Source organism: Rhineura floridana, chromosome 3, assembly GCF_030035675.1.
Source record: "Rhineura floridana isolate rRhiFlo1 chromosome 3, rRhiFlo1.hap2, whole genome shotgun sequence".
In the NCBI taxonomy this organism is placed as follows: Eukaryota; Metazoa; Chordata; class Lepidosauria; order Squamata; family Rhineuridae; genus Rhineura; species Rhineura floridana.
This window is the reverse complement of record NC_084482.1, coordinates 5,160,661-5,175,607: the sequence shown is the minus strand read 5'-3', so window position 1 is coordinate 5,175,607 and position 14,947 is coordinate 5,160,661. Positions and strand designations below refer to the sequence as shown.

The 14,947-nt window shown below is 44.8% G+C and overlaps 1 protein-coding gene across 1 annotated transcript; it reads right to left on the bottom strand.

The window, feature by feature from the left end:
- Positions 1-21: 21 nt before the first annotated feature.
- On the bottom strand, positions 22-14,938 carry IKBKG (inhibitor of nuclear factor kappa B kinase regulatory subunit gamma). Its single transcript, XM_061614026.1, has 15 exons — positions 14,822-14,938; positions 13,177-13,371; positions 10,711-10,919; positions 10,405-10,503; positions 9,996-10,169; positions 8,473-8,528; positions 7,876-7,938; positions 6,418-6,529; positions 6,191-6,309; positions 5,191-5,343; positions 4,986-5,082; positions 4,130-4,279; positions 3,870-4,012; positions 3,223-3,281; positions 22-765 (listed from the first exon to the last, which is right to left on the bottom strand). The coding sequence occupies exons 2-15, from the start codon at positions 13,358-13,360 to the stop codon at positions 608-610; spliced, it is 1,776 nt and encodes a 591-aa protein (XP_061470010.1). The 5' UTR covers positions 13,361-13,371; positions 14,822-14,938; the 3' UTR covers positions 22-607.
- Between the last annotated feature and the right edge of the window lie 9 nt (positions 14,939-14,947).

Here is a 14,947-nt window from a genome sequence, read left to right as displayed (position 1 = left end):
TATAAGTAGAGAAATAGTTGCTGATCTTGAACTTTTCTTTAATTGGCTTTAGATAAAAGTAAGGATAATACAGCTCTTGGAAAGCAGAAGAGATCTGCCCCCTTTTTCTGTTTTATGGTCTGCCTCATCACAGCTTGGCTGAGGAATTGTTTAAGGCACAGTTACGGGTAGCTTGGAGGATTCTTCCTATGACCTGGGAGGCACATAGGACGAAGCAAGAACTAGCAGTCTTCATGGAGAATAGGGGATTATTCTTACCACCCCTTAAAAGAGCTACTGAGAGTAGAGTAATCATCTGTATTTGTTATTCTAAAGGGGTGGTAGAATCCTGTGACATACAGTAGATCAAACATGTAAGATTGTTTCACACAAACCTAGAACAGTGCAACCCCCCTTTTCCCGTGGCTGTGGTAGCCAAGCCCTGAAGAAGGACGGCAGCATGCTTAACCATTCTCATAGGATGAAAAAAGTTAATGATATACAGGTAGACAGGAAACAGTCCATAATCTTAGCTCCAAGGTCAACTCTTAGCTGAACTGCTGGTTCTGCTTAAGGCAATGCAACAAAAGCACATCACAGACTGGAACGCTCCGTCCTTCATTCAGTGTCACTGGATACAATCCATGACATGGATTTGTAGTGTGTCCATGTCTGGAGCTCTGTACTGGCACTTGGGACAAGAGTACTCAAAGGGTTCTTCAGCAAGGCTTTGTCTTCGTCCTGTTAGAAGCTGGGGATGGAATGGAGTAGCACCCATCAGAAAAGCTGGAAGGACAAGAAAGGGCAGATTAGCAAATAGAATTCAACAGTACAATTAGGAGGCTTTATCTCTCCCAAGCTAACAATGACAGCACCAGAGCCGGCACTGGGAAGTGGGGCAATAGCCCTGGGCCCCACGCTTTGGGAGCCCCCCACGCTTGGCGATCTGCTCACCAGCCGGCTCCTCCCTCCCTGCCTGCTCGCCTTTGCCACGCCAGGCAGGGCACAGAGCTCGCTTGCTCTTTCTCTCCGCCCGGGATGGGCTCACCTGCCATGCCACCGCCACTGCCGCTCCTGCTGCGGTCAGCGAGCGGTAGCCGCCCTGGGGACAGTGAGCTGGGCTGGCAGTTCCCAGACTGGTGCCGGCTCACCTACAGCGACTCGGCCAAGATCAAGATGGTGACCCGGAGCAAATGTGGGGGGCCCCCAACTATGCTTTTGCCCCGGGTCCCGCACATGCTAAGGGAGGGCCTGACAGCAGCACGTCACCTTTCCTCTGAAAATGCAGTTCTTTATATGAAGTTTTTTAGAGGGAGGACAGTTAAGTCAAACTGAGGTGGCATACTAGGGCTTATTCACAAATTAATCTATCAGATCTCAGCCAGGAGCTGTTATGTCAATTTCACATTTAACAAATATATAACATTATTAAAATAACTCATTGCTAATTAAAAAGTCAACATAATGCTGTTTTGTTTTTAAAAAGGGATTCAGAAAAATTACAGACCAGTTAGGTTTAATAAGTAAATTGGTAGAAAGCAACACTAGAATTACTGATAGCTTTTGCAAAGAGAAGTCTACAGGTATTTGAATAGGAGCAATCTAATAGACATGGCTTCCAAAAAGCATTTGACAAAGTACCTCCCCAAAGGTTCCTGAATAAATTTAGTCATGGGATAAAATGACAGATCCTCTCCGGATTAGTAAGTGGTGAAATAATAGTAAGCAGAGGATTGAAGCAAATAATTTTTGTAATGAGAGAAATAAACAGTGCCCCTGCAGCCCATGTATTGGTAGTGGTACAGTTGTTTAAACTTACTCCTAAATGAGTTGGAATAAGGGATAAGCAATGACAGGCAAGTTTGCAGCAGACATCAAATTATTCAGGGCAGTGAAAATATAAGCAGACTGATGTGCTCTGAATGCATCTTCAAATTGGATAAATAGGCAACAAAGTGGAAAATGAGGTTTCATGTGTGAAATAACACATTAAGGCAAAAAAAAAAAATTGAAGTGCCTCCACTGGGGTGTGTGTGTGTGTGTCTGATTTTGCAGTGACTGAGCAGGAAAGATGTGGGCTCATGTAGAATAGTCCAAGGAACACATCAGCGCCAATGTGTAACCACAGTTGAATTCCATGCTAGAAAGTTATTGGAAAGTTGGGATAAAAGGGCAAGCAAAACATGCAAGAGGTTGTGGTAATACTTAAGACCGTAGTTTTGGCTGTCTTTGAGAGATGGTGGAATTCCTTAAGGTGCAGATAGGTTTTTTTTTTTTTAAATGGACACAACTGAGACAACTTCTACCCACTATTTTTGTTTTTCCCCAAAACCTTGAATGAATGTAATGTTATAGCTAGCTTAGGTGATCACTTCTGCCATCTTAGTAGCAGCAAAACAACAGACAGCCACTGTTGCTCAGTAAGAATAAGCCCCTACAAAACCCTTAAATGTTGCCGTCATCCACCCAAGAAAATGGTGAAATAGCCCCCAAATTTTCTACCAGTTTGCCTCGGTACCAAGTGGGAGCAACTTCCATCATAGATATGCAATAACAGGATTATAAAATTATGCATGGGATGCAGTGAAATGGAGAGAATTCTCTTCCAGAACGTGGGTTTAATTGATTAGCAGTAGATACAGCCATGACTAACTTAGATCCATTAATTTCAATGGGTCTACTCTGAGCAGGACTACCAGTGGATGCAACCATTGAACCATTGCTTCACAGAACAGTTCTGGCATTCACTGCCAAGATGTGGCCATCAGACTCGTTCAGAAGAGGTTTAAACAAATTCCTGGAGAAGCAAGTACAAGTCAATCAATGGCTGTTAGCCTGGATGGCTATACAGAACCTGTTCAGAGGCAGTATACCACTGAAAATAAGTTGCTGTGAGGCAGCAGGGGGAGAAGACTATTACCTTCAGATTCTGCTTGTGGGCTTCTCAGACATATGGCCAATGTGGGAAAAGAAGAAAGCTGGATTATAGATGCATCTTTGGTTTGATTCAGCACAACTCTTCTTATTGCCATTCTACTATAAGCAGGCAATAGACAGTCCCTATACACTATGTTACCAACAAAAACAAACAATGCTAAAGCTATTTCAGCTGACTGGCTTGAGTTATTCTGGGACCCCCTTGTGGGTCTGGACTTCAAGTCTTTCATTTTGCCAGGTCTCTGATTTACCCCTTGATGTCTGAGCTTATTGTCCTAGGATAAGCAATACTGCCCCAACACTCACCTGGCTGAGGTTGTGGACGCATTTCTGAATGGCGATTCCTCATCTCTTCCATAAGAGACCTATTTTGGGAGAGAACACAAATCAGATTTTTTTGGTAATGTTAAGCACAGTGGGGAGGAGAGCCTGGCTGGGAGTCCAGAGTCTGTAAGTTCATATCCCCGCTCGTGTCTCCTGGGTGTAAAGGGCCAGCAAAAGATCACCCCCACAGTGAGTGGCTCAGGGGTTATGTGCCCTGCCACCTGTGCAGCCGTGGGCAAACTGCAGAGTCCCAAGGAGCCCAGTTGCCCCCCAGCTGGCAGTTGCGGACAAGGAAGGGGCTGGCTTGTGCAGCTGTGGCAAGCTGAGCAGGCCCTAGCGAGCTGGGGAGGACTAGCCTCAGAGGGAGGCAATGGTAAACCCCCTCTGAATACCGCTTACCATGAAATCCCTATTCATAGGGTAGCCACAAGTCGGGATCGACTTGAAGGCAGTCCATTTCCATTTCCAACTCCTTCCCAGGACAAAGTGGGAGAGGTGCGAGACTTGTTGCTTCTGATTAGAGACCACTTTTCTACCTTGCCCAAAGTCAAAAGAAGCTTAATGCAGGTGTGGACCAATGGCTATATTCCAGGCATGTTGGTGTTTCAATCCATCCAATCCCTACTCACCGTCTGACTCCCTCAGATTCTGCTTGCAGCTTTTCATAGTCTCTCTGTAGTTGTGCAACTTGCTCCAGCAGGGCCTCTCGCTGTTCATGTAGCTTTTCCCGAGCATGACGCTCTGCCAAGAAGTCTGTCTTGTAGATATCGGCCTGAATAAAAAGGGTGGGGATAACAGTTATTTTACCCCTTATGTTGCACCACTCACACACACCAATCTGTTTCCCAGCATGGCTACTTCCCTGACACACCCTTCATTCCCTACTCACCTGTGCCTTGAGTACAGGCACAGTCTCCATGATAGCTTTGTGTTGTTCAGCCTCCTCCTTCAGCTTGTCAATTAGCTCCTGCTTGGCCACCAGAGCCTCCTCAGCCTGCTGTAACTGCTCAGACAATTCAGCAGCCTGCAGATCCAAACCCTGAGGAAGGGACGGAGAGTTCAATAGTGCTACAGCAGGAGTGGGCAACTTTTTTTTTCTTGTTGAGGACTGCATTTCCTCTGGGGTAGGGTAATCTTTTGGGGGCTGCATGTTTTAAAAAGTCAGTTTTTGGGGTGTAATAATCCTTTTGGCATCATTGGGGGGCAGGGAGTATTCAGTTTTATTTAAAAAATGGACAATTTGGGGAGGGGCTAAAAATAGGTATCACACCAGGGGACCCATCTACAAAAAATACCAGTTTTTTTTTTTTAATGGACAGAAGGGCTGGAGGCCACAAAACAACTTTTGGGATCATGATATCGCAGTGGGATACATGGGAGCAATCAATTTTTTTAAAATTATGTTTATATATAGGTGGGGTGGGGGTCAAGGGGCCATAGAAATCCTGTGGGCCATGTGTTAGCCACCCCTGACATAGAAAGAGGGAGGAGATGCTTTAAAAATCCCAGGAAAAATGAGGAAATGAGAAGGAAGGAGCTCTGATGGGTTTGAAGAAATGGGGCAGCTTCAAGGGGGTCAGGTGCAGCATGTTGCTAGAGGAAATTTAAAGCATAATATGGGCAAACGGATCTTTCCCCTACATCTCAGTCTACTTCATCCTGAAAAAAAGCAGAAGAGGAACCAGCCCGTCCCATCTCATCTATAGAATCAAGATTTACATCACAAGTTTGTATAATTTTCCCACCTTGTTCCGCTTCTCACTTTCCACGCTGGCTTTGATATGAGAGTCATATTCCTGAAAGAGCTGGTGATAGGCTGCCTGCAGCTGAGCTAGTTTCCTCCTATAGCGGAGAGATGGAATAGATCCGTTGACAGGTACTTGGCACAGGGCTCAGATTCCATTCGAACTCCCAGTCTCTTGGCTCTGCCTCTCCCATCCTTGTACTCACTTTTCTTCTGTGGCACTCTGCCGCTCCACTCGCAGGGCACTTTCTAGATTTTGCACCTGCAGACGCAACTGATCCACCTGTACACTGTGCTGTTTGGTACGGGCTTCAGCCTCCCTTTCGAGATGTTGGAGCCGTTCGCCAGCTGCACGGACCCTGTGGCACAGCACAAAAAACAAATCCAGCACTTTACCTGCTAGCCAAGATTCCTAGGTAGACAGAATTCCCCTCGGCTTTTCACCCCAGAAAGTATGTACCATGACAGCACAAGATCCAGCATTGTTTGGTTCAATAAGTTTTCTACGCAACTTCTTGAATCTTCTTCATTGTAACACTCGGTGCTGTCGTCCTCTTCTGTGGCCTCACATGGAAAGTGGGCCACTGTTGAGGATGTGCATGCAACTGGGGGTCTTTCTGACCTTTCCATCATAGCTGCTTGAATTCCTGAAAAAGCGACCTGCCTACCTCTTCACCAGCGCAAGTGATGGAGGTAGAAATATCAAAGAAACATCTCCAGCTCTTCAGCATTTTCTGTCATTTTTGTTGTGATCTCCATGGACTGTGTAAAAACATGGAGGACAAGCAGCAGTTCCTAACTTGGTTTGATTTAATGCCTAACAACTGGGAGAATAAGAAATCTTGCCCTTTGTATAGCTGGCCTCCTCTAACAGGTCAAACCCATCTCCTGTTTTTTCCTGAGATGGGGTACTGTGTTTGGTATTCAAAACACCCAAGGTTTTCCACAGGGGTATAGGGTAATGGGCAAATTTGCCTATTGTAGACTTAGGGCATCAGGTACAGGACACATCCAGATCGCTGCTGCACAAAGGATATCACATGGTCTCTTGGAGGGGCAAAGCAGTGCAGCTAATTTCCCTGTCCCACAGAGCAGTCCCAGCTCATTGTTTCATAATGTCTGCATCACTGCAGGCAAAAGAGGTCTCCCTCCAGCCACATGCCAGCAACACAGCCAGACCACACAAGCCGCCTGTAAGGCTCTCACCTCTCCTCCAGTTCTTTCTTATCCTGTGTGCAAGTCTCCAGGTGGCTTTGGCTCTCCAGCAGCTCCCCCAACAGGGAAGTCACCTGGGCCTTTACGGAGGCTTTGTCCTCCCCAGCCTGCTGTAATGGGACGGGAAAAGGTCACAGGTCAGTACCTATGCAGTGGGATGGAAAGGAGCCTCCAGCTTGAGAGGGAGTTTTCATACTGGAAACTGAATGAAAATTTACCTCCAACTGCTTGCTCAGCGTTTGAAGCTGCTGATGGGTCTCCTGCTCCCGTGCTGCCAAGTGTGCCAGTTCCTGCAGGGCTGATGCTAGCTGTTGACGAAGGGCTGCACTCCTGGGAGTTGGAATGATAAAATGCATGGCAAACATCCACCTGCTGGCCTTCACAAGATAGTGTTGTTGCCTACTCCAGTCCAGTGCTAGCCACAATAAATTGCATTGCTGAGTAGCAAACCCTTGATGTCCTGCCCAAATTGTACCGGCTACGATCTGCTGAGGACACATGGAGGGGGACCTGCACCCTAGGATTTACCTAGGATTTAAATTATGTTTCTTATCCTGTTCTGTGACACAATCATTTCCACCTCAACACTCCAAACTCCAAAATCTGCTTGTAGTGCTTTGGGTGTCACACCATGCCATATATCTGCCATCCTTTTTCCTCCTTAAGATTTAAATTGCTGTCATCATTCACTACTCCTCTCTCAGTCCTTACTCATGGCTGGGAAGGAGAGGAAAAGTAGGGTTCTGCCTTGACCCTTATGCACATACAAGTGGGGAACTTGTGACCCTCCAGATAATGTGGGAATCCCATCAGCTCTAGCCAGCATGACCAATGATCAGGGATGATGATGATAACTGTAGTCCAACAACCTCTGGAACAACCTGGCTCAAAAGACTATTTGTCACTGAGGTGATAATCCTGAGTCTCGATGGTACCACCTCAGACTACAGGTGGGGGCTCAAGACAGCACACTCCTCCATAAATAAAAATCCCTGCACAGAGGAAGTCAGACATCAGAAAGAGGTGTTCTAGCCAAGCCTTTTTCCTCTGAAATGTTAGTTTTCTGTAGGTAGGACGTTTTTTGTGGATGAGCATTCTACTACATGAAATCCATACCTGCAGTGTGGATCCATACCTGATGTAGCTCAAACACAGGTTTACCACCTCACTGAGGACTAAGAATTTGTTTTCTCTATACATTTCCCTGCATTGGCTAGGAGTTGCTTGTGGCTCAGAAGTGCCCATTTTGCCATCCTGACAGCTATAATCAGCAGACACCGAGTTGATCTCATCCTCCATTCTCTGGCTACACGGATTCCCCCTCCTCCAAAGCACCCTATTCTCCTGAAGAGGTGGAGATTATTCAGGATTGCATTACTCCTCCTACTTGCTTTGGATGCAAGGCTATGTAAATGACTGTGCTTGTTCCCATTCACTCTCCCTGGTTCCAGTCCTGACTGCTTCAAGGCAACAAGACTTCTGTAGAGCTCCAGCTGTGACCTCTTATTGCACTAGCAGCTGGATTCATGGATTTCTCCTTCTTTATGGCTTCTCCCCTCCACAAAATACCCCATTCGCCAGCATCTGTAACTCTCACTCCCAAGGTGTCTTCCAGTGTTCTGCCTGCCTGCCTGGCCCTACCCAAGGAAGTACCAGCATGACATCATCAAACTTACTCATCCTCCACTCCCTTCAGTCTTTTACAAAGCTGTTGCGCCTGGTCCCCATCAGAACTTTTTCTGTAAAGACAGAATGATGATGAATTGTTTGCAAAAAAAATCCCACACAACCTAATTTGCAGCATCAACTCTCAGCCAATTGTAAACACTCCCAAGTCAGCCTCCAGCCACAGCACACGGTCCCATCAAGGCTTGGCTTGACACAGCAATATATGCCAAGACAGATCTGTTGGTACATCAACCTTTTGTGCAGAATGAAACTTGTGAGGCTGTGGATCACATTGGTGGGGGGTGGGGCTAAAAAACTGACAGTCAGTTGGGTCAGAAATTGAGATGAACATCTGGCAGGCATATCTTGATGTCTTTGCCTGGTACTAGAAATACCTTTTTATTTTCCCAGACTTTTAAACTTGTTTTATTCTGGCTCGTATAAGATTTTGTTGCTTTTATGATTTGCGGTTTCAGCTTATTTTTCTGTATTCTTTTGTTATGTTTTTAATATTTTACTGTAAACTGTCCAGACCACTTGACTGAAAGGCAGTGTATAAAACGTTATAACTTCCATGGGCCATTCTCCATGCTAGGAGCTCTTACCTGTCCCCTGAGCCCTGCAAGGACTCCATGGGTCGTTCTTCTGGAACCCAATTCTCCTGGAAAGGTAATCAGAGGATGAGTTAAGAAATAACCAGATAAAATCCAGCTTTTGCTGTAAGAATGATAGCCTGCACCTGAAAAGGGAATTTAAGTTTTGACCTGGAGAAGCAAGAAGAGAGACTCATTTATAGTAACTCGGTGAAAGGAATATTCAAGCCAGCTGAGTTGCAACATATCCTTCTAAGTATGCTGATTGCTGTCTCCTTCACTGTAAATCTTTGCCATCTTCCCTTATCATTTGTAAAATTAACCAAAAGAGCATGAGACTCCTTGTGGCAGTGTTAAGCCAAGATATGGTCACCTAAAATGCCCCTCCTTCTTTCTCCCACCTCACAAATAGCTAATAAAGAAGTTTCAGTGGCCTGAGGCTCCTACCAAAAAAGACCCGAAGATACATTACCCATATCTTTTCCCTCACTCACCCAGACAGCAGAATAAAGATGCATTTTTGAAGCCATTTCTCAAAGATTTAGGAGGTACATTTCCTGGCTGGCACCATTTAAAAACTTTTAACACCCAATCGCTGCCAGGGAGACAGTATTGTAATCTTTGTTTTTTATTTTTTAGCTCAACTTGAGTATAAAAGGTGAGGCTTTTCACCTTAGCGATTAGACATCTCAAGAGACCTCATTTCTCTGTCCAGGAACTCTCCTATGGACTTTCCCCCACTTCCTCCTCCTCAACACCAACACATCAAGCAGCCACTTCACAAAAATAAGGACAGGTACTAAGCCCTGCTTCTTCCCGGGCAAGCCCATCAGCCAGCCAAACCTTCAACCTCTCTCCTTCCCCTATCTTCTGCTTTCATGCCTGATCAGGTCCCTGTTTCTTGGGGGGACCTGCTCTCTTTCTTCCCCTTGCTACGCTCCTCTTTTTGTTTCACCCCAAAATCATATTCCTCTTTCTTCGCCACCCATAGCCACCCACTGCAAAAATGGACTCCCTCTTCTGACAACCTTTTTCTAAAGGCTCTAGTCAGTATTCATTTTCTTTTTGATACAACCAAACACACCTTCATTCAGACAACATCCTCCTTCCATCTCTTTCCCTGACAGTTTTACCGCATCCTAGTTTTTCCTATGTGTTCCCAGACATGCTTTTAGAATAAATTCTAACTCTTATATTGGTTTTAAACTTAGCCTAATTGTTAGTTATGGATTCTGTTCAACATCTTTAATAAGTAAGCTAATTTCCTTTTCATACCATAAAATTGACTTTGATTTATCTTTGTTCTTGGAGTGCCAAATTCTAGACTGTGTTCGGTTCTCAATGTCAAAGATCCTAAAAAGGGGTGTCAGGAATGCATGTGACAACTGAAAGCTTGCATGCAAACTGAAAGCTTCAGAACAGGTGACTAGTCCTACCCCTTTAAACTCTTTATTTTAAACTCCATATGAGCTTTATCTCCATTGCCTATCCTTGACCCCTTCATACACTCTGTTGCTCCCCACACCAATTCTCACTTCAATCTTTACTGCAGGCTCTTCTATGGGCAATGTGGCCTTTGCTGCTTGTTGCAATGCACAGATCTCAGCCTGCAAGGCCAGCTTCTCTTTCTGCAAGACCTGGTTGGCTTCTTGGAGCTCCTTCAAATCCTCCTCCAGTCTTTCCTTTTTCTGTGGTGGCATCTCAGGGCCCTGGAAAAGAACAAGGAAAGGGAGAAGAAAGTGCATAATTGTGATGGATAATTGAGAACAGGTCAACCTCAATTGGGTCACAATATTCAACCATCACAGCATAATCTATAAGCTAAGAACTTGAGTTTATGACAGATTGTGGGATGTGAAGATAGCCATGATTTTCTTTTTCTATTTCTTCAGGACAACCTGAAATACTTATTCACCTAGCCGGATACACAACGTTTCCCCTTACCATGGCAATTACAGCTTCTTCTTGAGTAAGGGTCACAGTGTCTGGCTCCTCTTGTGCTCCAGAGGTCTCTTGTGTTATGGGAAGTGGCTGAGAGGCTGTCTGTGGTCAGGAAAGCAAAGACATGATGTACATAAAATGATCCAAATTGTTTCATTGTTTTTCCTGATGCTCCCTGTCCTTGATGTCAACACACACACACACATACATGCACACAGACACATGCCCTTTGTCAGGAGAGACGTTGTTAAACAGGAGCAGGGGAGCTGCACGGAGCCCCTACCCAACACTTTAGCCCCCCCCTTTTACCAGTTGACTCTTCAGTTGTTCCAGCTCCTGGACAGCCTGCTCCAACTGCTTTTTAAGCCCTGTGCGCTCCAAATGCAAATTTTCCACCACAAGTCGAGCCTCCTGGAACTTGCACATGAGGAACTCCTTCTCCTCTTTGTGGGAAGCTTGGAATTGCAGGAACTCCTGGTAGCGCTCCCGCAGCATGTGGTTACTTTGTCGGATGGCTTCTACCAGCAGAACAGAAACAAGGGATGTTTGCTGGAACAAAGTATCTGCTTCTCCATGTGGGAAGAAATAATTATATCGCATCTGCTTACGGCTGAATGAAGACGAATAAAGGTTGTATGTTTCTGTCAAAGGCGCTGGTTCACATGTAATGGTAAGCCAAACCATGGCTTAGTGCAAGCAAGCTGATGTCTGGGATCCCAAGAGGAGATTGTGGCCACTTTGTTCCTCCCCAGTTGTTTTGCTGCTGCAGTGAGCTACACCATGGTTTGGCCTAGCGTGTCATCCAAATCTGCGCTCATGGTTTAGCTCTCTCCAGACCAAACCATGAACTGTAACCAAGGTTTGTCCTACGGTTTACAGCTCATGGTTTGTCTGGGAGAGCTAAACGATGAGCCCAGGTTTGAACAACATGCTAAATCAAACCAAGGCTTAGTGTAGTGCAGTGCATCAGCAAAAGGACCAGAAAGGAGCAAAACAGGTGCAGTCCCCTCTGGGAGCCCATGTTTCCTCACTCATGCTAAGCAATGGTTTGGCTGAGTATTACGTGCAAACCAGGCTTTTGCCTACTTCCATTCTGCAGAAAGATTCTAGGTTCCTGCTTTAAAAAGCCAGTTCTCATTTCAGTGATATGATAATGTATCATGTCATTATAAGCATTAGGAAGCCAGATCCAAGTAAATATGCTCAGGATTAAACTATTTAAATCAAAAGGTTGGAACACACAGTTGTAATTTATATATGAGAGGGTTTGGTTCATTTCTTTTTTATTAGATTCACAAGCCACTGCTTTTGGATTAATATAAAAATACTATTTTATAGGCCAATTCTACTTCCATAGCAAAATCATCATTAATTAATATACTTCTGCAACTGCCAGATGCAAGTTCAGTTGTATTTTAACTGCTCCCACTTTCTCCTGGTTTGTCCCTGCACTGTAGACACCAGTTTCTATTTAAAGGGACTGAAACACTCTTCTGTACCACATTTTAATGTATATCACCTCACTCTAGGAAGTTCAGAATTGCAAAGATATTGCTGCATATTCCATGTTTAGAGGAGGGGAAGACATTTAAGAATCTCAAAATGAAAGGAAACATGGACCTTAAAATCAGATGCAAGAAGTCTTCCTGGTGTGGAAATACTGTAACCATTTTATTTATTTATCAAATTTCTATCCCACCCATCCTCTCAGTGGAATTGAAGAGCACAGGTAGTGAACCTGTGGCCCTCCAGATGTTGGACTCTTAATTCCCATCAGCCCCAGTCAGCATAGCCAATAGTCAGAAATTACAGGAGTTGTGGTCCAAAAACATCTGGAGGGCCACCAGTTCACCATCCTTGACTTAGAGCAAGAAACCAGCCAACTGGTGTAGTTCAGATCATGCCTTGTATTATAATGGGTTAGGGTAACAAGTTTGTATGTTTTACAAGAATAGTTTAGTCAGAAAAGGAAGAACTTCTTGCCTTAATCACTCCTCTAACGGAATCACTCTTCTAATGCTTTTATATTTTTATTATAAACTGTCCAGATAATTTTGGTTACTGTACTGGCCAGTATAGAAATGAAATAAAAAAACTGAACACACTTTAGCTATTTTAATTTGAACCCCATCTCATCATTCCCAGTAGGCAAATCACATTTAGTCCATATCAGTAGGTTTACATCACAAATATATCAGGCAGTACTGAAACTAAGCAGAAGTGAGAATAAGGGATTAGAATCTAAAATAAGGGATTAGAATCTAAGCCAGCATTTCCCAAAATGGTGCCCTCTAGATCAGGGGTTCTTAACCTGTAGCTCATGGACCCCTAGGGAGGAGGTCCGTAAACTGGGTGCAAATAAATAAATTTCCAATGCAATAAAATAAATTGTATTTATTTATTTATGGGGGTCCGTAGCATTCATCAGATTCTCAGAGGGGTCTGTGACCCAAGAAAGGTTAACAACAGCTACTCTAGATGTTGTTGGATTATAGTTTCCATCAGCCCCAGCCAGCATGGCCAAGGAAGAAGGGAGGTGGAGTCCAAAACATCTGGAGGGCACAAAGTCGGGGGAAGTCTGCTCTAAACAATTCTAATGAGCCACCTAATCTCATACTTAAGTGCAATACAAAACCCAGTTATGGAAACACCCATGGTGGCAATCACATACTAAGCCTAAACTGAGTGGTGGGATTCAAGGTGAACATTTCATCAATCCAATTGACTATTCTCTACCCAGAGCTGCATGCCAAACTCAATCCACTGTGTCCTCACCTTTGAGGTCTCTGTTCTCAGCCAGGACGTACTGCACAGCCTCATGTCCTGCCAGCTCAGCTGGTAGGTGAAGAGTAGCAGCTCTACCCAGAGAGGAATCATCCCCCATCATGCTGCAGTCATTACCGGGGCATCCGCCTGGCTGTACCATGTCACAACTCCAGCCCTCTGGGGCTGCACTCATTCAGCTAGACCCTGGGGAATGGAGATAGTGATCAAAACTAAGACTTAAAAAAAACATACACAGAAATTGAGTTACAGATCATCAAGGGGAGATGAGGAGTGATGGGATTTCACCCTGTTTCCCACTATAATAACAAATTGCCTATGGCTGGACTATACCACTTCAAATTGTAAGTGAAAGCTCATACAATTTAATGCTTCACCAAAAACAAGAAATAACTCCCTGCACACAGAAAACCGGTAAGTCAGAGAGAAGGCTAGGCTAGAACACTTCTTTCCTGACATCATGGCTTTCTATACGGAAGGATTTATTTTACTTTTATTTTTGCATAGAGGAGCATTTAATCATATGAACCTCCCTACCACAGTGGGCATAGACTTACCATCACAATGAGAAATAGGGCAAAGTCCACAGCCACAGAGAGAACTAGCCCTTCAACGCCCAGCTAAGAAATGGAGAGAGGGGGGAAAGATTCTCAGGTCCCCAAGGGAACAAGCTCAAATGCTTGTCCAGTTAGAAACATAGGAAGTTGCCATATACTGAGTCAGACCACTGGTCCATCTAGCTCAGTATTGTCTACACTGACTAGCAGCAGCTCTCCAGGGGTCTAAGCATGAATCTCTCCCAGCCCTACCTGAAGATGCTGGTGATTGAACTTAAGAACATAAGAAGAGCCTGCTGGATCAGGCCAGTGGCCCATCTAGTCCAGCATCCTGTTCTCACAGTGGCCAACCAGGTGCTTGGGGCCTTCATACAAGGCAGATACGCTACCACTGAGCTACTGCCCTTCTCCAGTTTCTTAGCAAATGCTTGAATTCAATGCTGTATCACTGATAAAGACTGTTGTACTTAGATCCATGAGATCTGGATTTAAATCCCAGCTCAGCCTCAAAGCTTGTTGGATGACCTGAAGCCAGTCAATATGGATCAACCTAATCTATACTGTGAGAATTAGAAGGAAGAGAATGAGGATCATTTACATTGCTACCTTGAGCTCTTTAAAGGAAAGGAGGGATAAAGTTATACTAAATAAAATTAACCAGGACGAGGAGGATAGAAACAGAACTCCCGTGTTCAGAGGCAACAAGCAACTAGGGAGGAGCTGTTGCCTTCATGCCCTGCTTGTGAGCTTCCAAAAGAATCCTGTTGGCCTCTATACAGAGCAGGATGCTGGTCGAGGTGGATCGTTACTTTGAGGTCTGTTATTAGTATCTTAAGGTTATCAAATGTCTCAATCGAGTTTCAGCGGGTAGGTGGGAGGAAAGTCCGAATCTAATTCCTAGGGCGGAAAGAGTGAGAAGGTTCACGTGTTTTGCAGACCAAGTTCGGGTCGAAAGAATGGGATGCCCGGGTCTCATTCCTAAATCAAATATTTCTCCCCAGAAGAACACCGAGGTGGGGGGAAGGATTCCCAATACACCCAATTTAAGAGAGGGAAGACGGGGGGGGGGGGAGTCACACCTCTACTTCGAACTCCAGACTCCAGGCAGTCTTGCCGCTGCTTCCTTCTTCCTGGTTTGTTGTTTTGTTGTTATCCGGAAGTGACATCTAGAAAGAGAAAGCGAATCGGAGAAACGAAAGGGACAG